This window comes from Cardiocondyla obscurior, linkage group LG06 (assembly GCF_019399895.1).
Source record: "Cardiocondyla obscurior isolate alpha-2009 linkage group LG06, Cobs3.1, whole genome shotgun sequence".
Taxonomy (NCBI): domain Eukaryota; kingdom Metazoa; phylum Arthropoda; class Insecta; order Hymenoptera; family Formicidae; genus Cardiocondyla; species Cardiocondyla obscurior.
This window is the reverse complement of record NC_091869.1, coordinates 6976103-7003897: the sequence shown is the minus strand read 5'-3', so window position 1 is coordinate 7003897 and position 27795 is coordinate 6976103. Positions and strand designations below refer to the sequence as shown.

The following is a 27795-nucleotide window of genomic DNA, read 5'->3' as shown; positions in this document are numbered from 1 at the left end:
CTTTTTTCTTTTTTTTCTATTGAATTCTAAATTTCCTAACGATAATTATCAGCATGAGAGAAGAGCGGATACATGTCTTGGCTTTAAATACGTCTTGCGCTATCGTTTGCAATTGTAGCGTATCAAGATCTTTCAACAGGCACGTTTTTCGCGACCCGCGTAAATACAGAGGTCACATATGTCTATTTAAGTGGACTGTTTAACAATTCAATGCCATACGGCGCATTATAAACTCGCGAGCCGCACGTACACTTTGATCAAACAAACGTTCGAAGCTGTCGCGATCACGCTTAGCTCGCACGATCATTAACCGACGCACATGAACGCATTTACATCGAGATTGCGTTTCGCTAATTAATTATACGGTTACAGCCACCCAGTCGCGAGTCAATCATCAAGTCATGCTCGCGCACCTGTCTGTGCGGTCGATATTAAAATGCGTTTGCAAAAAGATGTTGTGCCTCTTCGGCTAAAAGCGCGCCATGTAAATTGGCAATTAATTTTTTTTTATATACTGCACAAAAATATAAACAACGTAATTTCTCATGATTACGCCGACACAAACAAATAAGTTTAAGCTGACACGTAATACTCGATATAAAAAAAAATATAAAAACTTTTTGTTAATCGAGCAACGATAAGATCTTTTAGCTTAGAATGTGACGTATGAATTCATAAAGAGTATCTATTCATAATCACTAAAAACAAAAAGAAAACAAAAAATGGAATACCGATTATTTTTGCCGCGAGTCAAAATGTATTAGCGAGATCCGTATATCATATTGTCGAAGAGCAACGTTTTTTTGCGAAGCGTTAATTTCAACGAAGCCTTGAACGACGATGAATGACGATAAATAACTCGTAAAAAAAAAAGTTCACCGTTCACTTTAACGCTCTTGTACTTCAATGCTCTTATAAATAATTACAAACTGTTTTCGACGATACAAGCAGATTGCGCTACGCGTCTCACAATTATCGATATAAGTCTAGCTTCCGCATGGCAATCGATAAGATCGTTAGCGGCAAATTTTTATTAACCGGATAGACAGCGTCGTGTTATCGTAATTATCATAAAAGTGTTACCTCCGATTGATGTACATAATTACAGCTCGACTTCCACGCGTCAACGTAAGAAACAGATATCGCCGAAGTGCGTAGACGATCGCAGACGTCTTACATATATCTGCGATTATTTTTTAAAAGAGAAAAAAAAAAGCGAACCAAGTTGCATTGATTGCAAATATAAAAATATGCTTATTCCGTAAATAAACGCACACGTGTTTGATGTCTAACTTTAAGAACGGGTAACAAATAACATGCAGATGCAGCAGAGCTTGTCGACCTAGAATCGATGATTTTTATTATAATATTCTACCTATATTAACATAATTAATAAGTCGTAAAATCGATTATCTGTTTATATCATATTATAATCATATTCACTGTATGTTTTATTATCTAGATAAGCACTATTTTAAAATAAGCCTTATCGACGCAACCGGCACGTGTAATATTATCAGCAGAAATAACGAATAATAATATTACAATTATCTTTATATTTGATAAATTCAGTTTTTTTCCTTTTTTTTTTTACTGTAATAGTTTTTTTACTATAATTTAGTATAACATCTTCTTGTTAACACGTAACAATGGCCTTAAGTACATTACTGATAATACAAAAATAGAAGATTCTCATTTATTCATACAACAGTTTAGCGATAACTCTCGTGTTGTTCCATTTCATCGTGCTTGTTTTTGCCTGAAAAATCGACAATTTGAAAAGTCGCGTCATACATCAATACGATCAGTACTTAAAATGCTTATTTTTTATTACGATGATTTATTTATATAAAACTGTCAAAAGGAATCAAATTTTAATTGTACACACGCGGAAATATAATTTCTATAATACATAAAACTCCATGTACTCTCACGTAGCACCGTTTTTTATTTCATATCCTACCTAGTCGGACTCGCCAATCCTTCCACCGCTTCCTCAGCTTCGAAGAGAGGTGCGATGCGATCGAACCGAGCGCAGTATCAACGTTGCGTGCAAAACTCGCGCATCGAGACCGCTTACGCGGTTTTAAGGATTACGTTGGTGCGCATTTCGATCCTCGACATTCAGCCGCGCTTTTCTGCCCGCGTAGTAAAACCCTGATTTCGTTTCTGGATGCCGCAAATCTGAGCCCGGTCGACAGCGTACCGTGATGTCCGGCTTTCTGCAGAAAAGACGTTTCACGTCACCACGCGGAAGAACGAGCGTTGTCATGCTATCGTTAACAAACCGGAAGTCCGTATGAATATTCAACCGGCGCGCGAGTTTCGCGTCGCGCGCTCGTAGCAGGCGCGGATTCGCATGAACGATCTTTGAACGTTCTTTTTTTCCCTGCCACTTCTTTTTTTTTTTCTCTCTTTTTTTTCTTTTTTTCTTTCCTCTTCCTTTCCCTCGCCGGGCGAGTGCCGGTCTAAATGGCAAAACGGTAAATCGGGAAAACCGCCCGCGAAACGAGTGCCGCGGAGACATGTCGCGCGATTTGAACGTTTCGTCAACCTCGGAGTGGCCGCCGAACGACGCGAGGGATGAATATCTCGCCAGGTGGGAAATTGCCGTGCTAACCAGCATGTTCCTCGTCACCCTCGTCGGCAATACTCTGATCCTGCTGGCCCTCTACGTCCGCCGACGTTATCAGCGACGGAAGTTCACCAGGATGTACCTCTTCATTTTGCACTTGAGCGTGGCCGACCTGCTGACGGGTCTGCTCGACATTCTGCCGCAGCTCGCCTGGGACATAACGTTCAGGTAAACTGCACCATCATTCCGGCTAACCTTATGATTCTTTAATGAGCCTTCGTTAGCCGATACGTAAATACCAAAGACGGCGATACCACGGGGAAGAGCTCGCGTTTGTTCATCTACGATGTCGATCACGATAACACGCCGGTGCCATTTCTTTTATTTATCTCGCATCGATTATTTTATTTGAACAGAAATACGCGTCCGAAAAAATAGCGTGCGATTCATAAGCGTTAAAAGAATATCTGACATGTTAAACTTGACAATCTACGTATAACCATTTTTCTAATAATTTTATTAATTGTAGAGATCCTTGTGCCGTTTATCTCTAACCAGATGGATGTGCATTAAAACTTAAAAAAAAATTTTATCAATCGAGATCGCGTTCGAGTTTCATATTTATAGTAAAAGTATTATAAATATAATTATATTGCCAATTCTCAAGCTGAGAATACACTAACATTCGCAATACACGTAATTTTTTAGAAGACTCAAAAATTTTTTTTTTTTTTTTTTTATTATTATTTTATTATATCGCGACGTAATCATGTCGCGTTTGACGGGGAATAAATCTTATCATCTCAAAGTTCTAAAAGCAGAACAGGTTTTAAGGAAAGCGGTATGCACTTTGTATTTTTTCCATAATCGTGGATATTGACACTTTGATTGATGCTAGGAAATTATATTTACCCATCAAGATATACGATGTATGATAGGATTAATCCAGACAGAAGCTCTTTTAACGTTTGCCTTTCATTGCCCAATACCTCATCTGCCATTTTAATCAATAATTTACCGTAAACGTGTACTTCATATTGTTTCCACTCAAATGTAAATTTAGCAAAATTCCAATAAATTAGTATTTAGAAAAGACATATATCAAACAGTTTTTAAATAACAAATATCGCTGATCAGATATTAATTAACCCCGATATTAATTCCAGATATCGCAAAAAAAAAAAAAAAAAAATTTCGTCTCAATCTACGATTAATTCTAGACATCGGTATTTTCACTTTTCTACTTAGTATTCGCATTTTCATTCACTTGACAAATAAAACGACGAGTGCTTTTTCCACCGAACGCTAATGCTTTATCGACGTACTCCCTTTCGCTTCTATCACGGAATTCTTTCATATTAAAAAACGCGATATAGACGACTGATTAATCAAAGCTGACGATACCGCCCGTCAGATTCCAGGGTGGACCGGTGGTCTGTAAACTGATCAAGTACGGACAGCCGTTCGGCCTGTATCTCAGTTCCTATATCCTGACGGTGACCGCGATGGACAGATACCATGCCATCTGCCACCCTTTCAGTTACTGCAGCACGTCTCGAAGATCGAAAATGATGGTGTACGGATCGTGGGTGCTCGCCGCTGTGCTGTGCGTACCGCAGGTCCGTTGAAAATTTAATTCCGGCATATCCGCCAACGCGGCTCGCAAACCCACCCTGCCTCGCGGCGGAGGGTAGATCGGTTTACTTGAGATATTAATTTTTATCCCGCCCAGACAGCGCGCGCAAATCCAATAGCGCTAATTTATGAAATCGCTAATTGCACCGAGCTTGTCGCTTATAAATATGTTTATGCCGCGTCGCGAATTTTTCTTGACCCAGTTTTACAAACACGTCACGGTGACGGGCGTCGTTACGATTCCCGCGGCAAATTACAAGTCTTTTTGATAATTTTAGATCTTTATATTCTCGTACACGGAAATATCGCCCGGCGTTTGGGAGTGCTGGGCCACCTTTTACCAGGAATACGGCGAGAGAGCTTATATTACTTGGTAATATCCACTCGCATATGTAATTTACACTTTATCTTGTTTTAAAATATAAATTTCATGTTATTTTTTTTTTGTTACGTATATTTTTAATATTGACTAATGTACGTTAATTAATTAATTTACGTATAATTGTAATAACACTGATTAATTTAAGCGATATAATATATGGATTTAATTATAGGTATAGTGTTACGCAGTTCCTGTTACCCTTTATAGTGCTCGTATATACTTACTCGAGAATATGCATGTCGATATGGACGAGCAGTAAAATTTCGGGGGTTGCTGATCTTAAGAGAAGTAATAAACCCAGTTTCTGTCAGCGATTTCGAGATCCCGTCATTTCCAAGGCGATGATCAATACTGTAAAACAAATGATTATCGTTGTCACTTTATACATCGTTACCAATATTCCATTTATCGGTTGCGAATTATGGGCGACATGGGATTCTAAAGCAACTAGCTCACCATTTTTCACGGGTAATTATCGTATCAAACGTCAAACTACAATAAAAAAATTAATAATAGCTACAATTTAATAAAAATTATTATCTGTTATTAATATTAAAAAGACTCGAATTAATATCTTTAAAAAAAAAAATTATAATTAACTGTATAATTTATAATATTAAGTTTCAAATCTATAATATTAATTTATTGTTATATGTATTGGCTTAATTTACGTTATTGCAGAGAAAAATTTTTATTCTAGAATACAAAGCACGAAATCTTTCGTATTTACTTTTCAGCTCTAACGTTTTCTCTAGGGCATTAAATTATTTATTAATTCTTATCTCATTGTACTTGTTATGTGTTATAATTTGCAGGGGCTGCTTTCACTATTCTAAGTCTCTTAAACAGTCTCACGAGTTGTGTTAATCCTTGGATTTACTTTGCATTTAACAAGGAATTACGCGCGGCGTTGACAAATTTTTTCTGCAGAAAGAAAGATTATTCGTTGACTTACGGTAATCATAATCTGTCACTTTGAATCGCAGTATCACGTGTGTATTTGCATCACTTACACCGTCAAACATTTTAATCCCGAAAAAAAAAGTTGGAAACGCTGTATTTAATATGCCATTTCTCTTCCAGACATAGATACTCGTCAAAATGCGTCGGATGCGACCTCCTCAACGTCGTCGTTTATTTCTAGAATCTCGCGACTTGCGAGTTCAAAGATATTCGGGTAAAGTGGAAATAAAACAAAGTTTGCATTTTGAAAAGGGCTGTTTTGAATATAAAGAATACATCGCGAATACCAGTCGATGCATATATACATTCGCGGGCGTGTAAATGCGCTCGATGCGACAATACCGGAGCATTCAATACCTCTGTGTTGACAATTTTTTAATAAAAAAAAAAAAAAGAAAATCTATTTATAAAGAAACGCATTAAAGTATCTGGAAAAACAAGAGGACTCACCCGTTTTGCAAAAAAATATTCTCAGGATACGGCCGGCGTTACAGTTTTGATATCCAGTGTCAGTGTGAATTTTGATCACTCGGGAACGTATGCAATATCCGCGCGAATCCGTTTTACAAACTGACGAAAGCGCGGCGTGCAATTTGAAGTTCTTTTTTTTTCTTTTTTTTTCCTCTCTCATCGCATTCGTAATTCTCGTCGCATCTCTCCGCCCACGTATGCGTCATTCTTCACGATCTGTTATACTTGCACGGTTCCACCTCATTAGTATTTCCATCGACCGGGCGTCTATTATGTTCCGATGTTTGTACTCCCATTTTTATCCCGATCATCCCAGAGACTCTCATACGTATGCTAATATTATACGCCAGGTATGGACATTGATATTTAACCGTCATTGCTATCTATTTAATTCCTTCGGGAGGTAGAAATAATTTTTTTTTTTATATATATTAATTTTTTTTTTATGCGAACATCAAACACGGTTGCAAGCAAAATTCTTTTTTCTTAAAAGTATAAATGAGTTGTTAACTCGACTGCAAATAATTAATCAATTTTCTCTAAACGCTATTGTTCCAATCACTGACTCGAGGTGAAATTTTATCTAGTAACACATGGTACAAATAATTTTACGTACAAGTTATTGATAAACGTTCTTACGTTAGTCTTATAAATTAATTTAATAAATTTTAAAAAGAAACGATTAATGCCACACAAAATATCTGTGGAAAAGTCAGTTTTCTTGCAAGCGTGCATTTTTTTTGGTTATTAATAATATTATTATTCTTATTACCTTTTTTTATTGCGATACACTTCGGGCATGGCTCGTATGGTATCGTATGCGCTCCTCTTTTTATCTTGCCGTGACAAACTGAGAACCCCTGACGCGGAACACCTGAATACTTAATAAACGGATAAAATTAACATTAATAACGACTGTCTGTGGCTGATCCACATCTTATCCGAGGACAAACCCAGCCGCTAGAGCCGCACGACAAACGCCTTACGATACTTCGGGAAGGGAGAGTCGTCAGTTTTTCACGTCAGTTTTTCACGTCGTTCCTCTTGGACATGTCGATGGGCGACATCAGGGTTAACGAGGACGTGCTGTTTGTGCTCGATCGGGTGTCCGGGATGGAGCAAAATTCGGAAGAATATCGCGCCGAACCGGTGAAAAACGAGGTAAGCGCGACCGAAGTGATCTAATACTATCCTAAAAATGTAACTCCGCAATATTGTTCAATAATGCAACCGATAACCCCGTCATCATTCTTTTTTTCTTTTTTTTTTTATTTTTTTAGTATGAAATATCGATATAACATAAAATTCTCTCATACTATGTACTTGGATCAAAATTTTTCAAGACATTTATATAAATTTTCAATCTCTTAAATACTTTACATCTATTCTTTAGTTTCTCAAAAGTTGTATTGCAATTTGTGAATTTAAATACATTGTTAAAATGACTCAACCAAGAAAATAATTTGCGATATCTATATTAATTAACTATTTTACAGCGCTGACTTTTTAATTTTGTATTTATCTCACAATTGTATCGTATACCATTCTTACAACGTACAAAAAGAGAGAAACCGTTCGAGAAAATCCTAAAACTTCGTCTGGGCGTTATAGCAGAGAAGAATAGTGAGAAAACAAATTTATATTCCAGTCCGAAAACGAGAGTAACGATGAAGATTACGCGCGTTCGCCGGTGTTACTGGATTTAGACGAGAATTCAAAGCAACAGCAACAAAAGGCGGCGACTCGGAAAGCAAGTTCGCCGTGTTCTTCGACGGTAAATCAGCAGGATCAAGGATTGGCACTAGGTACGCATGCGAAGGTATCTTCAACTCTGCATTCGCAAATACAAAGTAAAATTACTTTCATTACCTATCGTCGATTATTATCCTGGCCATGGTTGTCCAATTAATTTTTCGCGCAGTTTCCTCAAATGAACATATTAATGACAAACGTGAAGTTACGTTACTATCTCGTATTTCTGGGCGTAGACGAAACAACGCGACCGCAGCCTATGAGAGACAGGTGGCAAGAAACTAGCTACGAAACCCGCGGGCAGCAGAATCCCGAAGGTGTGCTCGTGATTAGAGTGCCTGAGCCGGAAATAATCGGCAGCCATCCGCATCTCGAGATGCTCCACGAGGCCAACATCAAATCGGTGCAAAGGGAACCGTCGCAGACTGAGAAAGGTGCGGCAATGTCGAATTGCGTATTGCCTGGTGAGATCACATCCACGATTGACTAATCTACGTCTAGGAGCGAACGCGATAATTCGAAGTTCATTACGTATCTCATAGATGTTATTAAAAAAAATTGCAAAATTCGCGTATACGTAGAAACGAAGCGAGCGTTGTTAAGGGGCGTTTCTGAGATCTATCGAAGAGCCGGCTTTCTCGCAGCGGAAAAGTTAACAAAGAGGGCTGCTTAATTGCCGAACATTAATACCGCCGTTCGCAATTAGACGCCCGTCTCTCCCGGCAGTTTTGGGCAAACGTGCTCGCAGCTCTTGCTCCAGCAGCATTACCCGTAGATTTTTGTCACGCGTTCGCTGTATCTGCCGCACGAGAATCGAGGGATGATGATGCTTCTCACGCGACTTATTTTCCGCCACAGCGTGCCGGCTCTTCTCATCCCTGCGTGAGTACATGGCGCATGAATATCAATTCGGCCGGAACGTACGCACGTATTTCGGAAAAAAAAAAAAAAGAACAAGCCATTTTCGCGTCATGCCTGCATTCAATTTTAGGCATCGTTGGGGCATTTTTATATCGGCACGTCGCGTAACGCGTACGAAATTATCCGCGCGAGCGTCACATCGGATAAACTGCGTAATGTAACACTTGAAGAAGTACGGTTTGCGACGACTTGGTTGATTAAATTCGTGAAACTCGCGAGAGCAAAGAAGCCGTCGAACATTTTTATAATTAATTCTAACACTTGCAAATTAAATAGAACTCAAATTCGTATTATAGACCCTTTACATATCAATCTCTAATGATAAAATCAATTAGCAATTTTCCTCTACCTATTAAATTTTCTTCTATAATAAAATTTAATATTTCTTTCATTACAAATATAAGTAATCATTTGCTTTCAAACGTTACTCAAACCTGCAGTGGTTTTTAATCGGCAAATTTTACTTAAATTAAAATTTAATTTAAAACTCCGATATTTCAAGAAACGTTTAAACAAGTATACTCAAACTATTACATACCTGTGTACGTGATTCGCAATGTAACCGTTGTCGACTCGCTTCAAGCGTATACCCCTATCGACGTCTCTTCTGCATCCGTTATGGCTTTTGCCACCCCTTGAGACGCGCTTGACACGCTTGCCAGGTTGCTTGCCGGTAGGTAAGATGTAACCCGTCGGTCCCCTGACGCCAATTCCATCGCGTTTTCCCAGGATCTTGGCGAAAAACTGCAGAATTGTTTGGCCGCCTTCCTTCCACCAACTACCGCACTTTTCCTCGGCCCCGATCTCGACCGGATCGCCGCGGCTCCGCTTCCGGTCGACGCTCTCATAGCTAAGCTCCACCTCGCCTCGCAATTCTTGCGAATCGCGCAAGACCTTCCGCACAGTTTCTCGACTATCATCCCCGGCACGCGGTGGAAATTCCGCAAATTTCACGGAATCGTTCCGAACGATCGATGGAACATCTTCCCCCGTTAAGGATGAAAGATCGTCAAGAAGCTCGTTGGTTTCCGTTTCCACGCAAACGTCTTGGCGTCCTTCCTTGTCTTGAAAATAGAAACATATTACAACATCTTATCAATTATAACTCTATCAACTGTGTAATTTGTCTTGCATCGCGGACTGTGAAATTAATGTTAATATTGGGTTCAAAATCTACTGTTTTGTAAGTCAAAATACAAGTAGATTAGATTAAATAAAAAATAACTTTAATTGTTACAAATTTAATTGAACATTGGATAAATTATTTTTTTATGAGTTTCGAATTTATTCAACGACAAAGAGATGTTTTATATTTTCTTACTTCTTACTTTGTGCAACGCCGTCGAAGCCACTGCATGTCACGAGCGCTATTTCGATCGAACTTTGCTTCGATTCCAATATTTTACCGCGACATCGGATCTTCGTTTCAGCATTCAGGCTCGCAATCGAATCTTGTGCTACGTGAAAATAATTCGCATTCTCGACCCGCGGCATCACACGTATCGCCATCATCTTTTTACGCGTATGCGGTAAAGGCAATCGAAAGTACTGCGCGTCGTTCAGTCGCATTCCTATCAGTAAAAAAAAATTTTTAGTTGTTTTATATATCTTTATATGTATTTTCTCTTTTATTAATTTATTTTTTTCTTGAGTTTCATTAATTTATTTTTTACTTAACATTAATATAAATTATATCGTAATTAATATATGTTAAATAATATATATGTTTAATTTTAACCTTTGCGACTAGCTTTGATGTTTGTCATTTTTAAATACTTCTCGATCTTGTTACAAAATTTATTTTTAATGAAAAAAAAAAAGAGAATTAGCTGATAAACTGTTTTCTCAACTTTACGTTAAAATCTGTTTCTCTTCTTTCTGACATTTTTACAAGATAACTTTTACAAGATAAATACTTGAAATTTTAATTAATTTACATCTGTCATATTGAACCGTTTTTTTGTTTTCTCATCAGGAATGGCTCGCGAATTAAATATTTCTAAACAATTATTCATGAAATCCTTTTGTACGTAGAAAATACTACAAAGCATGATTTTATGCGGCAATAATAAAATAATTTAAAAAATTTGTAAGAAATATGTAAATTATTGTTAAAATTATTTAATTTTTCCAGAAGCTTTTTTAATCTGAAATTTTTATATACTATCAGTATCTTTGCGCAAAAATTAAAGTGGTTTATTTAAAAAAGCAATTTTATTTTATCCGGCTCGTAAAAACGCCCGAACTATTCGTTTCGCAATTCGGGAAAATCGTTGTTTCGTGCAGCAATACACTGACAACAACGATGAGTGGTCGCGTGCAAGAACAATCGTTAACTCCAACGTAATTAACGATTTCAGACTACAAGAAGTCGGCCTGCGACCGTGAGCGTACCCGAATGCGCGACATGAACCGCGCATTTGAACTGCTGCGATCGAAGCTGCCGATTTGCAAGCCGCCCGGCAAGAAACTTTCCAAGATCGAGTCGCTACGCCATGCCATCACATACATCAGGCATCTGCAGAGCCTGCTGGAGCCGCAGTACAGTTATGTACCTGGCGTGCCCGATCGTGTCGGCGGCTATTACGCCGCTCCGCCGGGTCCGGCGTCTTCTTTCGAGGTGCAACATCCGGCTGCGGCCCGATGGGAGTCTCTGGCTTATTACCGATACGATTACCACGCGCCCTTCGCCACCCCATCACCGCCGACCTTGGTACCGCCTCTGCAGCCGAGATTGCCGGTTGATCAGGAGGACCGACAATTCTCTTACGAAGCACGTCACTAGCCTGATCGCTGCGCGAACGAATCCTGTAAAAAGAATTAATAAATTAGAAAAAGTTGATAAATTTCCAGCGAGATATTAATCTTCTTAAAAGTAAACGTTTATATACTAGATATTTGAAAGAAAAGAAATATTATAAATTCATAATATTGTAAAATTAATTTTTCTATTAACTTTTATATCTATTTTTTTTTATGATTATATTTCTGTTAACTACAACCACTTTTTCAAATAAAGTAATAAACAGTTACGTTTATGAAAGAAAAATAGAAAAGATAAGATCGCGAAAAAAACAGAGGAATTTATATGCGTTTTTTTTGCGTTATTTATAGAGATTAAAGTAGTCTATTTCTCTTCTTTGCTGAGTAATATATTATTTCTACAAAGTCATCAACTTGAATAAATTATCATTCCGAGAATAGAAGCATTGCTAATAAAGTTATAAATCCTATTATAGAATTAATCGTAGATGTAAAAAGTGCTCAAACTATTTTAACTTGTCTTCGTTTATAAAAGTACTCTATTTTTATGTATATACATAAATATATAAAAATATGCTTTCCTTATGTATAATAAATATCATACAGAATAAAAATTATTTTCTATACTATCATGAAATAACAATAATTTCACATATCTATGTATACGAAAATCACGAAACTTAAAAATTTATTACTGGAAGTCTATTTTTTCTTAACTGCACTGAAGTTACCAATAATTTGTTTCTTTTACGTCCATTAAAAAGTAACACGCGTATTTATTATATTAAAGTATCTATATAACAGTGTTATATTTCGTCTGTTGTGCCGTGTTCGGCGGAGTAGTTGTCGGATAAATATGCAATGGAAGATCCCAGATCATCGTTTCAACATCCAGAGTCGACGGTCCATGCCAGCTTATAGTGTTCTCACCAGGCATGTCCATCAATTTCAACGTTGTAACAAATTCGAAATGCAATCGCCACTTGAGCATCACTAAATCGGTAGTAAAGTCCGGCGTGACGTGCAAAGGTATCGGTAGCACCAGATGCGAGTACTTGAGACCAAGACACATCTCGTGATGCTTATTGTAGCTTATTAATGTCGGTGTAGTAGTCTTCCCTCGTTTGTATTCCTCGGACACGTACTCTTCCGATTGTAATGACACAGAAACTTGAACACAGGTTACAGTCGCGTTGGAAAAGTCAAAGGTTCCAACAATGTCCTCGCCAAGTTTGTACGAATTTTTGAAGAGGCAGAACCGCACTACACGTCCGCGGCCGTTCGTCACGTTGTAAAAATTTGGACTACGTCTGGCTGTCAAATTCTGAAATGTTATAAAAACATTGTTATATTGAAACATTATATAAAATTTTTTAATCAAGTTTAAATAAAAGAATAGCGCGTAACCTGCAGTGTTTGTAGAGCGATATCTAGTGGAGTGTCTCTGTGTTGCGTTTCCATAAACGGATTGTTTGGACTTAGATCTACACTATCGTTACACGCAGTTATCTCTGGCAATTCTAAAAAGCAGAAATGATAATTTGTTATATTATAGAAGTATTATCATTAAATATTATGCAAAGTCCATTAAAATACTACCACTTAAAGAAAGTACTCTAAACGGCACTCGCAACAGTTTTATAACTGTATTCACTCTTTGTGTTCCAATTGTGATCTTATAAGAATATTTCACAGCTTGTCCTCTATATGAAGATGGAGCATCACTTGGTATTGTTTCACGATAAATATCTGCAATAAAATTTATTAAACTTAAAGAAAATTAATCAAATTATTAAATAGAAATATTTAGAACGCAATTATAAATACGAAATAAATTAAAATACCATTAAAGAAACTTACAGGTCTTACTTTCTCCAGGTGACAGCCTTAAGTCACAACACAAGATTTTTGGTTTTGTATTCAGTACAACATGTCCATTATCTTGTTGCCATGGTACAAAAGTAGTATCTATGACAAGATAGTAATAAGTATACATATAACAAGAAACAAAGAAACAAAGCAGAAAATATATTTTCTAAATTATTACTTGCATTAATTGCCATTGAGCGAGCTGCAGTACTTATTTTATCCAAAAGGACCATTTTGCTGTTTGTTGTACACTGACAATGAACCTGTGCGCTTGCCCATGCAAGACTTTCAAATAAATCACTGTAAAAAAAATAATTAAAATTATAAGCAAAAAATTCAAACAAAATTGGCAATAGTATGACCAATTGTAAATTTATTACCTGTGACTTTGTGATATCTGATGATTTGGATTTGGAGGATTAGTGAATGTAACCAAACATTCTATAATCTCTCCAGAAAAATATACAGGACCTCGAACAAGTTTTGCTGTAATCTCTATCATATTGGCTTTTTTTCGAATGATGACAGTACTTCGCCCAATTATGACACGACGGTGTTGACATTAAAACTCCATTTTCCTGCAATCTACATGGCACTCGTTCAATCATCTATACACCTATTTTAATTAAATTAAACGGGTATATCATCAACTAATTAATGTAATAAAATATTTAAAATTAACCTCACAAACGTCGTCAACTATGGAGCACTCGGGAGCACTATGAACGTAAGAATACCAAGAGCACCAGGAGACGGGAGGTAATGTTGCGAGGGTAAAGCAGAGAGAGATTAGGAAGATAAAATAGGATACATTCTTAGCATATCTCAAATAATTAAAATTTAAATAAACAGCTTATAATAGTAACCTGACAATAATATATTATTATTAATTATTTTGTAAGCATACAATATTTAAACTCAAATATCTATTTTTAATTTAAAATTAAAATGTTAATATCAACTGTCGATTAGCTTATCTGTCCTCTTGATTTTATATCGAAATAAAAATTAAGACATTAACACATTTACATTAAACTGCTTACTAAATTTTTTCAAGCTATACCATTTATAAAAATTTGCTTATTTTATAATAAAAATTTGTTTTACCTGTTTTTGTTGCATTTAGAATATACAGATGTAGTTCGTATCGCTGTCGCTGTGTCCAGATCAGTCCAGATTATTAGGTGTGCAAGAATTATCAAGCGCATGACAATTCGGCCACAGGTGAAAAAGTATATACACGAGGGGAATTAATGATTGCTCGCTCGCGTTCGTCATGAAAGGAATTTTGTGGTTACTCGTCGTCCTCGCGAACCTCTGCGAGCGATACGTAATAGCGGAGCACGAGGAGGACGCGTCCACGGACTTGTTTGTGATCGAAGGAAAGGTATTCCCTTGGGACAATGCTGCTTCCACTGGGTGGCAACTCATGACGCATGTGATGGCAAACGGAGGCGAACACTATGGCTTTCTAAGGTAATGTAACTACGTGCAGTGCAAGCTTTTGACGAGCCCGTATGTGCACAACACGTTGTCTGTACTAAACAAGTGTGTTTCGTTTCAGGGAAGATGGCACGTTTATAATCTCGAACGTCCCGTCTGGATCTTACATGGTTGAAGTGGTAAACCCAAATTATGTTTACGAGCCAGTCAGAGTAGAAATCAATTCCAAAGGGAAATTCCGTGCTCGAAAGGTCAATTTGATACAAACGTCGCAAGTGATTCAAGTACCCTATCCATTGAAAATGAGACCTCTAGCACCGTTTCGATATTTTCAAGTTAGAGAACAATGGCGATTAACAGACTTTCTATTCAATCCCATGGTAACAGAGCTTTCAGCATGTATACACAATGCCTCTGCCTTGATTTACTTTATTGTGATATTCCTTTTCTATTTTCTTCAGGTTTTAATGATGGTTTTGCCGCTTATACTGATCATGATTCTGCCAAAAATTATGAACGATCCTGAAACTAGGAAGGTAAGAAGACCTAAAGACCGGCCAAAAATTGAGTGACACTAAAGACTAGAAGGATATTTTTTTTAATATTTAAACATAAATTAAAGATAATATAAGATACTCACCAACTAATATAAATTATTATATTAGATTTACCAAGTAGTCTGTATATTCTAGTCCTTGATAACGTCATAAATGCATTTTGTAGGACATGGAGCAATTAAATAATCTCACTATCTATAATATGCCAGAAATGTCTGAAGTAATAACGTCTTTTCTTTCTGGAGGGGAAAAACAAAAATCAAAGGCTGTAAAAGCTGCTAAGAAAAGACAATAATGTATTAGTTTAGTTTTATTATTTGCAGATAATTATATGTATATGTTTACTCTCTAGTCTTTAAAATATTAATATTAAGATGTTGACGACGAAAAACGAGAAACGTTCCAATTCCTTACATCAAGTATAGTGTAAGATTGCGATTGTTAATGCGTCAAATGTAAACTTAATAACTGGAATTGTTTTTGATATATTTCTGCAGTTTTATTCGTAAAAATAATTTCCATTTCTTATATCAAGTAGAAAAGATAATGCCAGCAACTTTTTAACTTGTTATTCATTCTTATATGTTACTTTATATACATATACACACAGTTTCATAATTCTAGAAAATAGTCGGAAATATAATAGAAAAATCTGACCTAATGTGATGTAAAGACACACGATGATATGTACAATGTAATTGTATTTTATGTCACAAAACTACTTTGTTACACACTCTTGTGTCGGTCGCCCTCTGTGATCTTTAGATTAATCTTATATAAAGTGTCCAGGCACAAGATACAATTTTCTAAATCGTAAAAAGGCATGTATCTATAACACCATGAATAAACAATTATGTATAAAAATATACATTTCAAAAATAAATTATTATCCACTTTACAGCTTCTTCCCTCCCAGTCTTCTAATTTTTTATTCAGCCTCAATCAAAATAGAGGCAATATAAATTTTATCTCAACAGACGATTACAAAATATTCTCGGAATATTTAAGTCATACCATAAAAAAACCGGATGGTACTACGACCGTATACGTTTTCAAGTATGATTAACACGCAGATTTAGGTCATTCAAAAAAAAAAAATCTAAGCACATCTGTCGCACCGAGCAAAAGCAAAAAAATGAACGCAGGAAATCGCTACAGAGTTCTACATAAGACAGAAAAACAAAATAAATTCTATAATTTATAATTATACGATGCACTGTGCCTGTATAAATACAAAATTATGCACTTTCAAAGTTATAAAAATCCTTGCAACTTACTTTACTTTAAAAAATATTTTTAAATACCGTGAGATAGACTGCATTTAAGACAACGATCTAAGATAAAAATTTTTTCAAAAAAAGAAAGTTACATATTATTCAGACTTGATTAAGTCCACAAGGTGGGAACGCATCCGTGGGAATTGACAAAAATGAAAAAAAGAACGTGAGTAAAGATGAGCAATCACAAGCGTGATTCAGCGTTCGACGATGCATGGAGCCGAGGAGCAACTTGGCCAAGCGAGAGCGGCTGAGTGTACCGCTCTTCCGGGAATCCATATTTCGCCAATCCGAGCCTCTGGTTCGGCCGTGGTTTGGCTCCTCCCGACCGATTTCGTTTCATTCAGGTCGACGACGACTAGATCGAAGCATCTTGTACAAGCAAGCGATGTGATTATGTGATTGTGTTATACCTCAGCAATTAAATTTTTACACTATGAGAAATATAAAAAGATATTTAATCATTTAATCAAGTAATTATTTAAATATTTATGAAAACTAAGATATGTAGAAGAAAAAAATTAGAGTGTGTATATATTATATATTTATAGACAGTGAAAAAAAATGTGATTGTGCAAGGTAAAATAATTTAACAAGGTGAAAATGAACTAGTAGGCCTATTGATTAAAGTGTTAATTAATTACTCGAGCTTAATTTTTATGAAAATAGCCTAACTTACGAGATGTAGTTTTATTTGAACTTGAATATCGAAATTTGGCGAGAATGCTCGACGTTACTCGAGACCAAATATGTGCAATAAATAATCAATTCATGAAAAAACATCACGAGTTTTTTTACCGAATGGTAGACATTTTTCAAACTTCAGACACAGTGCATCGTATATTAACTGAAATGACTGACTTCGAATCAAATTCAGGATCAAAGTCGGAAGCGAAAGAAGACGAGGGAACACTTACGAGTTGCAGACAAACTCGTGTGATTCATTCCCATATGCATGGAATACATAATGTTAATATCGTGGAACACAGACCAGAAAACAACGAAAAAAACAACGATGAAGATCCCGATGATCATTCTAAATCCGAACAAATTATGGTACCGTCTGGTAAATATCTAATTGGCGTACAGTATGAGAAAGCTTCGTCTTGTACTCACGTATTAAATATGAAAAAGTCTATTCTGGTAATTTCGGCTCCTCATTTTTTAGATCCGTCCAAATGGAACTCGAATCACATAAACAAATGGATTTCATGGTGTAGTCAGACATTCGCCATTAGTCCAGGATCCATTGCGACGATACTCCCGTCGACTGGCAAGGAATTATTGCAATTAACACTACAAGATTGGCAGGATATCAGTGGAACGGGAGGTAGTATTCTGGCGAGACACCTTGCTCATTTTCGTCTACAAGCCACTGGCGTGTATACTCCGAATTTACTGCAAGAAAAAGAAAATAATGAAGAAATCGGTAAGTCTAGTTTAAATTCAAAGTCGTTAATTTTTTACCATAATCATTATTAAAAAATTTATGTTAATAATTCTAATTTAGATTAAAAATGACATTTAAATTCAAATAAATAAATTTAAGCTTAAAAAAATATAATTTACCTTATTAAACTATTTAAATTACTGAAATAACTCTAGCAGATTAAAGAAAAAAATAAAATAAAATAAAATAAAATTAGTGCTATAAATTTAAATGGTAAAGCTGTTAAGAAAGCGTAATAGAAGTTTGGTCTTGGATCTGTCACGATTGAATAGGGAGTGACCGGAAAAAGCTAACCGTTCCCCAAGGACCGATTCTGGTCCAACTGAACCTTATCTGAAGCTTTAACGATGGCCGCGATCTATTACAGATAAACGCGGTCCAGCAGGAAAGTAAATATCGATATCGTCGAATGGATACGTTTCGTCCTAGACTCCTTTATTTCTATCACGCAACCTGGTGAAAGTAACGTATGTGCCGAAACATTTGGTTCCTCCTTTTGATGATATCAAATTAAGGCGATTGAATAAAAAAGCGATGTCCTGAAAAATAAAAAAAAGCAATTAAATTAAATTCAATTTTATTTCACATTAAAAAAAAGAATTTCTACGAGCATAAAGTATTAAAAAATATATATATTATATATGACTACATCTGCAGTAACAAGAAATATGCAGATAATAGAATATATAATATTAAAACGTGTTTCTATTACGTAGTGGCAATTAAAAAGCACGAAAAATGAGATTAAAAAAAAAAGGAACTTAATTTTCTTTTGTCTATGCTCTATTCGGTCCTCTTTTTCGTATACGGAATACAGTCTTTCGAGCACCATCTCTTCGGATGTAGAGGAAGAAAAGCGAAAAGTGAGAGGTACCGAACTGTGGCAGTGTAAGCCTCCGAGATATATCGTCCGTTTGAATAACGTTGCAGCCCTCTTTCTCTTTCTCTCATTCTCTCCTTCTCCGTCTCCCTTTCTCTCTTGTTCTTTATGTGTGTGTGCCAGCCCATCTCACCCCGGCAGCAGCCGTTTATTAAACGAATCAGTGTTATCGCGGTGAGAGTCCTCATGAATAAACCATCGAGTGTTTAGGGCAGCGGAAAGGTGGTGCCACGAGGGGTTACGAGCTTGCCGCGCGACCGCTTTTACCCCTCTTTCTGCTCTCCTCCGGGGGCAGGCTCTAACGGGCTCGGGGGTGGTAAGCTCGCCGCGGGGCGCGACTATATTGTTTTCGTGATGAGCGGCAAGCGTTCTCTGGATCTTGAATGTATACAGGATAATTTTACGCGTCGCACCTCCGTCACACGTCGCTTAAACTCTTCGCTGCGTACGTTCGTACCACGTTTACAGCATGCACTTTGTATTTATGCATACATACACACGTATATAATAAGTGCATCTATAACGTTTTTGAATGAATCTATTCGGGTTTGTCCTTTGTATCATCTGTAACATAGCGATAGAATAGTATATTAAAATTTCTCATATTTTTCTTTTCTTTCTTTCTTTCTTTCTTTCTTTTTTTTTTTTTTTTAATATGACATCTGATAAAAAATTTGTAAAACTTCTCATTTATATAATTATAAAGTGAGTACACTTCGTTTCGCAAACGATTACTTTAACTACTTCAACTGATGACCCTTGCACCATATCATTTTCATACTAAAAAAAACTTTAAAATGTTCTCTTTGTGTTCCGTATTGAACGAAAAGAAAGGCGAGTAATATGAACACTTTTAATTTACGTTTCTATAAGTCGCACAAAATAATATAAAATAATACGAATATCTAAGTCTTTGTAAAAATGTGATTTCTAGAAAAAGACAATTGTTTAAAAGAACTCTCGCTTGAAAAATCTATTTATGATGGAAGAAATTTTAAATATAACTTATGTAATTTTAGCTATCTCACTTGAAATATCAAAAAAATACTTGTATAAATCTCAAACAAAGAAGGAAAGCAAAAGAGATAGCTGCTGGTAAGTACTCTAAGCGCGGTATGTCTGAAGAGGGGGTGTAAAGGTATTCCGTTCTTACTAAGACCAAGAGTGGGGGTGCGAAGGGCTGAAATAACCAGGGGCAAAGGTCGCTCAGTCGTTCTCTGTCCACTGACTGGTGGAGTTTTATTCCAAATGCACTTACCTTCCGTTGACGATTGATATTGCGCGTTACGTGCGTGTACTTCTTCGAGATGTGTAAAACGTTATCGAGAGATCAGTCAATTGCACATTAACTGATATTTTTAAATTTGTACTCATTATTTTGTAAAAAAGTCGATTCACAATGAAGTTACTTGTGCCATACTCGCTTGTGTAACCGGCCGAGCTCCTGCAAAATATATAGTTTCTATTATTATTTCATCAACACGAGAATATCATAACGATGCATGCTCTTTCTCTTTTTAAATCAAAAAGATGTAAAATTGCAATAAACATTAATACTGCCAGGTGATCGTCATATTAAAAACGTAAGGAAACAAATTTTCAATGCACATAGTTCTCCAGAGATGATGGGCTTACTATTAATCGGTTTCCGAAAGCGCCGTTTATATGGCACGGAATTAGGTTGAAATTCAGCGCGTAATGTGGAGAATTCAGACTCATCCTTTACATCTTCAGCAGGATACCAGATTACATCCTTCGGCCGCTGCAATTTTTTATAATGGTAAATTAAAAAAAGTAAAAATGTAATATTAAAAATATTAATATGTTTGATACAGAAAATTACACGTAAAAAATACAATATCTATTTATAACAAACTTTAACTAAAAAAAAAAGTACTAAAGTTATTACTCAAGTTTTCGCATATTTTTACAATAAAATCTGAATCAATAGTCACCATCATTTTGTTACAAAATGATCTTGTAATCATAAAAATATATTTATACGTAGATATAGGTGAAAGGATAAAAATCGTTAATGTGAGAAGACAAGTGTAGTGGGAAAAACCAAGGATCCATCGCTCTATACCTTTTCATGGTCCAAACAATTCAAGAATGCCTCGAGAACGAGGTTTGGTGCATGCGTGTTCCGTTTTCTGCTCGCAGATAGGTTCAGCCTCCTACAACGGACTTGCTCCCTGATTGGATCAACGGCTGGAGCTAGTGGTTCAGGGGCGGTCGGAGGCGGACAGGTTCAACTCTGGCAATTCTTGCTGGAGCTGCTCTCGGATTCGTCTAACTCATCCTGTATCGCGTGGGAGGGTTCCAACGGAGAATTCAAGCTTACTGATCCAGACGAAGTTGCACGTCGTTGGGGTGAGCGTAAGAGCAAGCCTAACATGAATTATGACAAACTGTCACGCGCGTTAAGGTAATTATAAAAAGGAACATATAACGATACAATCATACATATTATAGTTTACATATTAATCACCTCTTTTCTTTTCTTCTTTTACATACTTCAAAAGTCCTATCTTTATCAAATCTCTCTCCTTGTAAATTCATAGATATAAATGCTTTGAAACGACCCACATAATAGTATTTCAATCCTGTTAAAAGAGAACAATGTTATATATTTCACAGATATTACTACGACAAGAATATAATGACGAAAGTTCATGGTAAACGTTACGCTTACAAGTTCGATTTTCATGGTCTGAGGATGGCTTGTCAGTCGCAAGCCGGCATTATGTTGGAAGCGTCAACGTCCTCACGTGTAACAAACGTAGGCTGCCACCCTCATCATCAGGCTCCTCGACCTCATCGTTTATATCCCGTCGGACCTGCTCAACACTCCGTATCATCTTGCTTACAATCGGAATCATTGCCTTCCACTCAACAACCACCTCCGCCACCACTACCACCGCCGCATTATTGGTCATATCGATACTCACCACCGAAATAACAATCTTTTCATTCGAGTAAGTTTCCGTCGATCGATTTCAACTTGAATAGACAAGACCTCAGGCTCTTTTAATTTATCTTTTCTTTTTTTCTTTCTTTTCATAATCGGACTCCTATTTTTTATTGTACCTTGAAGCATTAGGATGGCACATTCATTTTTGGTTCAGTCCTTACTGTTAATGACACACAGAAATGACACGTACAAGTAAAATGTATATAATAACAATTGATAATATTAAAAATTAATACACATGTGTAAAATATTTTAATGTTAAAATGTGAAATTTTCTTTCGTTATTTTTTCATAAAAAATAATAGAAAAATGCATAAAAACTTGTAAATATATCGTATTTAAAGCAATATGATTTCTTATTTCATCAAATTGTTATCACTGCAACTACATACTATTGTAAATTTTACTAAAATAATTAGATATTTATTACCAACTACTTTTTATATGTAGAATCGTATTAATAATGTATATTTTGTAAACACGAGTTTCTATTTAATAAATATAATGTAGAAAATTAATATTTCTCCTTATGAAAATCATCTGCAATAACTTAAAAGCATCTGCTTTTAATTTGACGGCATAAATTAACGTAATCCACTCTAAATAAACTGAGAAAAAATTTCAGATAATTCACAGAAGAGTATAAAAAGATTTCTTTTCTCTGGAATAAGATATCTTTTTTATATTTCTCTATGAATAATCTTAATGTGTAAATTCTCAGAACTAGGTTGCGGTCGACTTGACTTCGAAACATTCCTTTTCTCTCTCTTTCCAATGAAAAAAAGAAGAATGCCTTGAAGCATGTGTCAAATAAACCGCAGACTTATTAATGACGCAAACACGAAATCCTTCTCACCTTTTTAAAAGAATGTTTTAAGCATGAAACTAGAGAAGGGAGCGGAAGCTAGGTTTATAAGCAGCGAAAGTAAGGCTAAAGCAGAAAAGAAGATTCAACTCATTCGACCATTAACCAATTTTTTTTTCTTTTTTTTTTTTCGTATAGAAAATAAGGGGCTTATCTTAGTTAATCCAGTTCTTTTAGTGTGCTGCTGCTTGTTGATGGCAAAGTTTTTTATGGTAAAGAGAACGAGAGAAATAAAAAAAAATAAAATAAAGAACTTCGCGAGAAAAGAGAAAATTAAAATAATAATTTCGGAAACTTACACTAGTGGGTTAGCATACCTTCTGTCGAGATGTCTTCACAAATTTCATCAAATGGTATTATTCCTTTTATGGGTACGGTCCAGATGCTGCTTTCAAACGCTCCCAACGACTCCCAACCATGGAGGTATAAGAATTAATATCAAAAGAAAGCATATAGTGTTGCGGAGGTGAAGCCAAAAGTGCAAGAAGAAGAAGTTAGTCGCGAGAATAAACAATTAAGATGGCGATGATTGGTGGCTAACGTAACGTCACCGCGGCTAATATAACGGACTAGTGCGATCCGCTACCGTCCTCTTTGGTCCTCCTTGAAGCCATGGAGCTGAAAAAAAAATTTACAAAGTCAAATTAAAAGTGCCGCATAAATATAGTTAAATAAAATCTATCTATAATATAATACGGGCAAAAAAATTTTGATGTAATATTTATTTGTTATAATGTTGCTACAATTATGTATATAGTACATATATTATAATGTCACAAATTCTAATTATTATGATGATTACTGCAAAAAAAATATAACAAGATTTTTTTTTGTCTATGTACAAATTTTTTACACATTAATCATTCGTATATCATACTTACAATTTCATTCGCTAACTTTTTGACTATGTAAACGTGATTAAAAAGTTTTAATTATTTATTTAAAACTATGCTTATTTTTTAATCCAATGTTCTGAACTTTACTTACACATACGCATATACACATATATGTATGTACGTTTGTAATTATAAAATAATCTTTTTAACATAAATTAAGATATACAAGTAAAATTATAATGTTAATTATAATTATAATTATAATTACATTATAATACTCAAATATTCAATGGTAACGTATGCTTGCTGCCTCAAAAGTAATATAAAAATATTGAAATTTTTCAATATTAAATTCTATACAATACATATAGTTGCACAGAACTGTAACAATATAAAAATTAACATGTATATACGAGATATTTTTATACCATCACATGCATCAAATATTAAATATTCATGTCACACATAAAATAATGTCACAATGTCACAGTGGAATGTTTAATTAAATAATAAGAACATAGCCTTTTTGTTACACATACACACACACGCATACACGTGTGTACGCGCGCTCATTTATTGTATATGTGGCAGTATGCAATAATTTGCCGCTAAAGGATATGTCGTGGCGCAGACGGCAAACCACAAAACGTGGAATCGAGCTACGACTGATTGTGAGAAGAAGATGCAATAATTTAAGTTGCAAAGAGAAGTAGAGAATATATGGCAATCGTGCTCTTAAATAACGCTAATAATTCTATGACAAAATAAGTCATGATAAATTGTCATAATGCAAAATAAATGTAATTTGTTAGCTGGGTACTGAATAAAGTTATCGCTATTCCATGTACTTTATCCAACAATCGTAGCAATTCGTTACGCAGGATTATCAATGGATCTATTAGAAATCGGATAATCGAAACTTGTTGCTAAGGAATCCGCAGCGTATTTTCGTTCTTGCTGTGTCGTTTTCAGCCACTGTTTATGCTCACATAAATAAGGATATAACGGCACTACTAATACACTGATATCGTCGACAGATGCTATAGGCGAGGACTTTTCATCTGTTTCGTTTGGATTTTCTGGTTTTCCCAACCATACTCTACCTATCAATCGACCTCTTGCCGCTTGTACTAATTCTTGAGCACCCATTGTCAATCTAAAAAAAATTATAATTAATTTTTAAATCACAGTTAATTTTTATGTATAATTTCGTACTATACCTATATTCTAATGATGGAGTATCAGGTGCAAGAGTCTTTCTAAGTATAGCTGCCGCTGTTTTATCCGATACTACATCCCAAAGTCCATCCGTGGCTACAATAATGCAATCTCGTTCGGTAAGATTGCAACTGTCCAAGTCTAAAGATTGTACTTCCGGTTGTGATGATAAAAACGGTTTGATATTAACACCGGTATTTGCTGCTTTTAAACCGTGATCTCCAAAACCTCTGGTTACTCCTATTGTTCCCATTACTCTGCTCTATATGTATAAACAATTATTTTAATTTAAAATTATAAATTATTCTTAAAAATATATATAAATTATATTATTCCGATAATATACTGTACATACTCTTTTTCCATGTCCTGAAATAAGCGGTAGTTTTAAGTCAGAATGTGTTAAAGTTTTATACGCCCAACCTGTCATAAAAGGTTCTCTGTACAAAACCATAGAGCCCAATTCTTTCTGCAATGGTCTTTTTCTAAATTCCAATGGAGTAAAATGACCTTTGAGCAATTCGTTGCTTCTTAAAAATCCTAAAGCTCTAACACGATCTGATTCAGAATCTGGAGTATGATCTCTAGTAAGAGCGCGTTGTTCCTCTCCCAAAACTAATATAGCCCTAATTATATTTAAACAATTATATAAATATTTAATTCCATTTCATTTAACATATTACATAGATTATTATAGAGAGTGTCTCATAGTAAATGAACACTTCTTCAAAAGTAGAATTTATCAAGACAAGAAAAACCTATGCCGTTTTACATTACACATACAAGGCACACCTGTTCTTATCTCATCAAGTGACTTACTCATCGCCGATCGATCGCCGCCAATCCGTGAGTCAAGTAAATCACGCAGTAAGATAAGGGTTTTACTACTTCCAAAAATGTTCGTTTACTATGGAATAATGTATATACGGGTATCTCACATAAAATGAGACATTCTATATAAATTGTAATATACCTTGAGTCACCAGCACCTGCTGCATAAAGTCTTCCATTAAGAAATAAAATTGTAATAGCAGTACAACCACCACCACCATTTTGTGCTTGCATCTCTACCATTTGATCCATTTGCCTATATGCTAATTCTATAGCACCTGTAACTAAGTCTCTTCCCTTTATCAATTCATTTTCATCTTCATTTAATAACATGTTACCTGGTATTGCCAATAATCTTTCCTATTTTAGAGAAAAATAACAGATAATTTTAATATAATTATTCTTAATAATACTTGTATCAAATTATTTTTGATAATTTTCTTAATAATGCATACAAGAATTATTCTATGCAGATGTAATCGTGCTGTAAGAGCCACTTGATATCCAGCATGTCCATCAAACATTGAAAACACAACATAAGGCAATGTAATATTAATATCTGACAATTTCAAATCTCCACGTGTTGCTGAAGCCTGATCTTCATTCCACAAACTTTTGCCAGCATTTATACATTCTGCATAACCAGCACACCATGGCAAACGGCTAAGATCTCTTGGAACTATTATAGGCCTCACTCTATGATCTGCACTCACCTATTTAATACAGCAATTCATATGTTTTAGACATAAATATTTTTATAATCAAATTATTAATAAATATTAATCTTTGAAAAATTTATCTTTGAAAAATTTATTAATAAATGTTGTACTCAATTTACATAAAAAATACCTGTGTTTCTTCAGCTGTCAAGCCTAAAAAACTTGGCCGACTGTAAGGTTTATTTTCCACTTCTGCTACATAATTGGAATTTATGTAATCTGTCATTGCATCATTATCTGAATCATTAGAGTACTGCAGGCCGAGCTCGCTTGCTCCTACAGCACTCATTAAAACTGACTTAAAGCGATTAAACATTTTTCTTTCTTGATTTATGCAATACTTGATTTACACAAAAAATTGATTGACACTTGACTTTACAGTGGTAGTATCATGTGTTGTGTTTAATCAGATTAACCAGCATAATACCAAAGTTTCATAAACACTTATATTTATATTTAAAATAACGATATGTGATACGTGATAGTCTTCAGAATTAATTAATCTCTGAGAACTTGGTTATCTGTTAAAATACCTGTGAAAAACAAACACTTGCTTAGAGAATCTGTTAAAGATTATAATATCTACGATGATGAACAATTCCATTATTCTTATACGCAAGGTACTTACTGCAATTGCATTCAACAATTATATTTAATTTAGTATCATCTTGTTGACAAAACAGTTGTCAACCAGTACAGGTTATAATGCATTATATTCGCATTGACAGAACGTCGACGTCGTCGACATGTTCGTTCAGTGACATCTGTGCACAAAGTTCACAGTGAATTTTCAATAGATTGCGATGAAATACATGCTACTTTCTAAAACAGAATGCGATTTGATCGGTAATTTCACAAAATGCGTCCCGCAATTTAATGTCAGATGTAGAATGTTGATGGCGGTAGTATACAGAAAGAAAATAGCGATCAGAGAACGAATAAGTCTAGTTCGAATATTAGTGAAAAATTTACGGTGTCTTTTTTTCCGATGTGGCTTACGATTTAGCGTCTCTAAACGATTTGAGAATACTTTTTCTACGTACCTTGATAAAAATCGTCATTTTGATTGCAAAATAGCCAAGCTAGAGCCATTCCACAAGCTTTGAATGGGGTGACTACGCAAATCGGGCTTTCGTTGATGCGCACGGCACGCATTCTAATTTTCAATTCGTGCCGGAAGTGACCACGATCGGACGTCGAGATAAACTTTTTCCCGGCTTCCGCAGTCAATCGCTACGTCCGACGATGTCGTTATCGAATGTATGTAATATCAATCTAATGTTGAACGCACATCAGCGCGATTTATGTCGCGAGCGATACGCGATATCCAATGAGAGCTCTGTTTTCCTGTAGAGAGAGAAGTTTCACTGGATATCGCGTGTCGCTCGCGTAAATCGCGCTGGTGTGCATCCAG

At 35.5% G+C, this 27795-nt stretch overlaps 6 protein-coding genes and 1 long non-coding RNA gene across 14 annotated transcripts; 4 read left to right on the top strand and 3 right to left on the bottom strand.

The window, feature by feature from the left end:
* Positions 1-157: 157 nt before the first annotated feature.
* On the bottom strand, positions 158-4947 carry LOC139103486 (uncharacterized). The gene is made up of 4 exons (XR_011545906.1): positions 4817-4947; positions 2621-2785; positions 1964-2222; positions 158-1759 (listed from the first exon to the last, which is right to left on the bottom strand). It is a non-coding gene; the product is annotated as an uncharacterized lncRNA (long non-coding RNA).
* Positions 2215-5806, top strand: Akhr (Adipokinetic hormone receptor). Of its 3 annotated transcripts, none has more exons than XM_070658200.1 (6): positions 2215-2803; positions 3990-4194; positions 4489-4583; positions 4765-5060; positions 5408-5548; positions 5676-5806. In XM_070658200.1, exons 1-6 carry the CDS (start codon positions 2526-2528, stop codon positions 5771-5773), a joined length of 1113 nt encoding a protein of 370 aa, XP_070514301.1. In that variant the 5' UTR covers positions 2215-2525; the 3' UTR covers positions 5774-5806. The 3 variants fall into 3 exon arrangements, with proteins under 3 accessions (XP_070514301.1, XP_070514302.1, XP_070514303.1); XM_070658201.1 differs by having other exon boundaries at positions 5408-5584; XM_070658202.1 differs by lacking the exon at positions 5408-5548.
* A 313-nt stretch (positions 5807-6119) lies between these two features.
* Positions 6120-12091, top strand: Sage (salivary gland-expressed bHLH). 2 transcript variants are annotated; one of them, XM_070658204.1, is made up of 4 exons: positions 6120-7187; positions 7675-7831; positions 8015-8212; positions 11060-12091. In XM_070658204.1, the coding sequence occupies exons 1-4, from the start codon at positions 7077-7079 to the stop codon at positions 11482-11484; spliced, it is 891 nt and encodes a 296-aa protein (XP_070514305.1). In that variant the 5' UTR covers positions 6120-7076; the 3' UTR covers positions 11485-12091. The 2 variants fall into 2 exon arrangements, with proteins under 2 accessions (XP_070514305.1, XP_070514304.1); XM_070658203.1 differs by having other exon boundaries at positions 8015-8242.
* Positions 11972-14457, bottom strand: LOC139103477 (RAB6A-GEF complex partner protein 2). 4 transcript variants are annotated; one of them, XM_070658196.1, is made up of 7 exons: positions 14439-14457; positions 13712-13947; positions 13510-13631; positions 13323-13430; positions 13062-13211; positions 12870-12982; positions 11972-12786 (listed from the first exon to the last, which is right to left on the bottom strand). In XM_070658196.1, exons 2-7 carry the CDS (start codon positions 13831-13833, stop codon positions 12256-12258), a joined length of 1146 nt encoding a protein of 381 aa, XP_070514297.1. In that variant the 5' UTR covers positions 13834-13947; positions 14439-14457; the 3' UTR covers positions 11972-12255. The 4 variants fall into 4 exon arrangements, with proteins under 4 accessions (XP_070514297.1, XP_070514296.1, XP_070514300.1 ...); XM_070658195.1 differs by lacking the exon at positions 14439-14457 and adding an exon at positions 14014-14117; XM_070658199.1 differs by lacking the exon at positions 14439-14457 and adding an exon at positions 14014-14117 and having other exon boundaries at positions 13065-13211.
* Positions 14454-16197, top strand: Emc7 (endoplasmic reticulum membrane protein complex subunit 7). The gene is made up of 4 exons (XM_070658206.1): positions 14454-14807; positions 14896-15154; positions 15236-15310; positions 15498-16197. Exons 1-4 carry the CDS (start codon positions 14608-14610, stop codon positions 15624-15626), a joined length of 663 nt encoding a protein of 220 aa, XP_070514307.1. The 5' UTR covers positions 14454-14607; the 3' UTR covers positions 15627-16197.
* A 1263-nt stretch (positions 16198-17460) lies between these two features.
* On the top strand, positions 17461-22892 carry LOC139103483 (DNA-binding protein D-ETS-6). The gene is made up of 4 exons (XM_070658215.1): positions 17461-17674; positions 17777-18037; positions 21102-21366; positions 21579-22892. Exons 1-4 carry the CDS (start codon positions 17461-17463, stop codon positions 21898-21900), a joined length of 1062 nt encoding a protein of 353 aa, XP_070514316.1. The 3' UTR covers positions 21901-22892.
* A 589-nt stretch (positions 22893-23481) lies between these two features.
* On the bottom strand, positions 23482-27567 carry LOC139103473 (protein phosphatase 1H). 2 transcript variants are annotated; one of them, XM_070658172.1, is made up of 8 exons: positions 27425-27567; positions 27010-27203; positions 26512-26914; positions 26118-26375; positions 25805-26022; positions 25187-25457; positions 24834-25093; positions 23482-24769 (listed from the first exon to the last, which is right to left on the bottom strand). In XM_070658172.1, the coding sequence occupies exons 3-8, from the start codon at positions 26695-26697 to the stop codon at positions 24487-24489; spliced, it is 1476 nt and encodes a 491-aa protein (XP_070514273.1). In that variant the 5' UTR covers positions 26698-26914; positions 27010-27203; positions 27425-27567; the 3' UTR covers positions 23482-24486. The 2 variants fall into 2 exon arrangements, with proteins under 2 accessions (XP_070514273.1, XP_070514275.1); XM_070658174.1 differs by having other exon boundaries at positions 27010-27145; positions 27425-27440.
* Between the last annotated feature and the right edge of the window lie 228 nt (positions 27568-27795).

Bases quoted from the DNA above. Each gene is read 5' to 3' on its own strand.
- LOC139103477 (XM_070658196.1), bottom strand. From the start codon at position 13,833: ATGATAGAGATTACAGCAAAACTTGTTCGAGGTCCTGTATATTTTTCT. The intron at 13,431-13,509 runs GTAATAATTTAG...ATCTTGTCATAG, and splicing joins CTCAATGGCAATTAATGCAA to ATACTACTTTTGTACCATGG. The intron at 13,212-13,322 runs GTAAGTTTCTTT...ATTTTATTGCAG, and splicing joins ACCTGGAGAAAGTAAGACCT to ATATTTATCGTGAAACAATA.
- Akhr (XM_070658200.1), top strand. From the start codon at position 2,526: ATGTCGCGCGATTTGAACGTTTCGTCAACCTCGGAGTGGCCGCCGAAC. The intron at 4,195-4,488 runs GTCCGTTGAAAA...TGATAATTTTAG, and splicing joins CTGTGCTGTGCGTACCGCAG to ATCTTTATATTCTCGTACAC. The intron at 5,549-5,675 runs GTAATCATAATC...TTTCTCTTCCAG, and splicing joins AGATTATTCGTTGACTTACG to ACATAGATACTCGTCAAAAT.
- Emc7 (XM_070658206.1), top strand. From the start codon at position 14,608: ATGAAAGGAATTTTGTGGTTACTCGTCGTCCTCGCGAACCTCTGCGAG. The intron at 15,155-15,235 runs GTAACAGAGCTT...TATTTTCTTCAG, and splicing joins ACTTTCTATTCAATCCCATG to GTTTTAATGATGGTTTTGCC. The intron at 15,311-15,497 runs GTAAGAAGACCT...TGCATTTTGTAG, and splicing joins ACGATCCTGAAACTAGGAAG to GACATGGAGCAATTAAATAA.
- LOC139103473 (XM_070658172.1), bottom strand. From the start codon at position 26,697: ATGTTTAATCGCTTTAAGTCAGTTTTAATGAGTGCTGTAGGAGCAAGC. The intron at 26,376-26,511 runs GTATTTTTTATG...TGTATTAAATAG, and splicing joins TGACAGCTGAAGAAACACAG to GTGAGTGCAGATCATAGAGT. The intron at 26,023-26,117 runs GTATGCATTATT...TCTCTAAAATAG, and splicing joins ATCTGCATAGAATAATTCTT to GAAAGATTATTGGCAATACC.
- LOC139103483 (XM_070658215.1), top strand. From the start codon at position 17,461: ATGACTGACTTCGAATCAAATTCAGGATCAAAGTCGGAAGCGAAAGAA. The intron at 17,675-17,776 runs GTAAATATCTAA...CTCATTTTTTAG, and splicing joins ACAAATTATGGTACCGTCTG to ATCCGTCCAAATGGAACTCG. The intron at 18,038-21,101 runs GTAAGTCTAGTT...TTCTGCTCGCAG, and splicing joins AGAAAATAATGAAGAAATCG to ATAGGTTCAGCCTCCTACAA.
- Sage (XM_070658203.1), top strand. From the start codon at position 7,077: ATGTCGATGGGCGACATCAGGGTTAACGAGGACGTGCTGTTTGTGCTC. The intron at 7,832-8,014 runs GTACGCATGCGA...TTCTGGGCGTAG, and splicing joins GGATCAAGGATTGGCACTAG to ACGAAACAACGCGACCGCAG. The intron at 8,243-11,059 runs GTGAGATCACAT...TAACGATTTCAG, and splicing joins GTCGAATTGCGTATTGCCTG to ACTACAAGAAGTCGGCCTGC.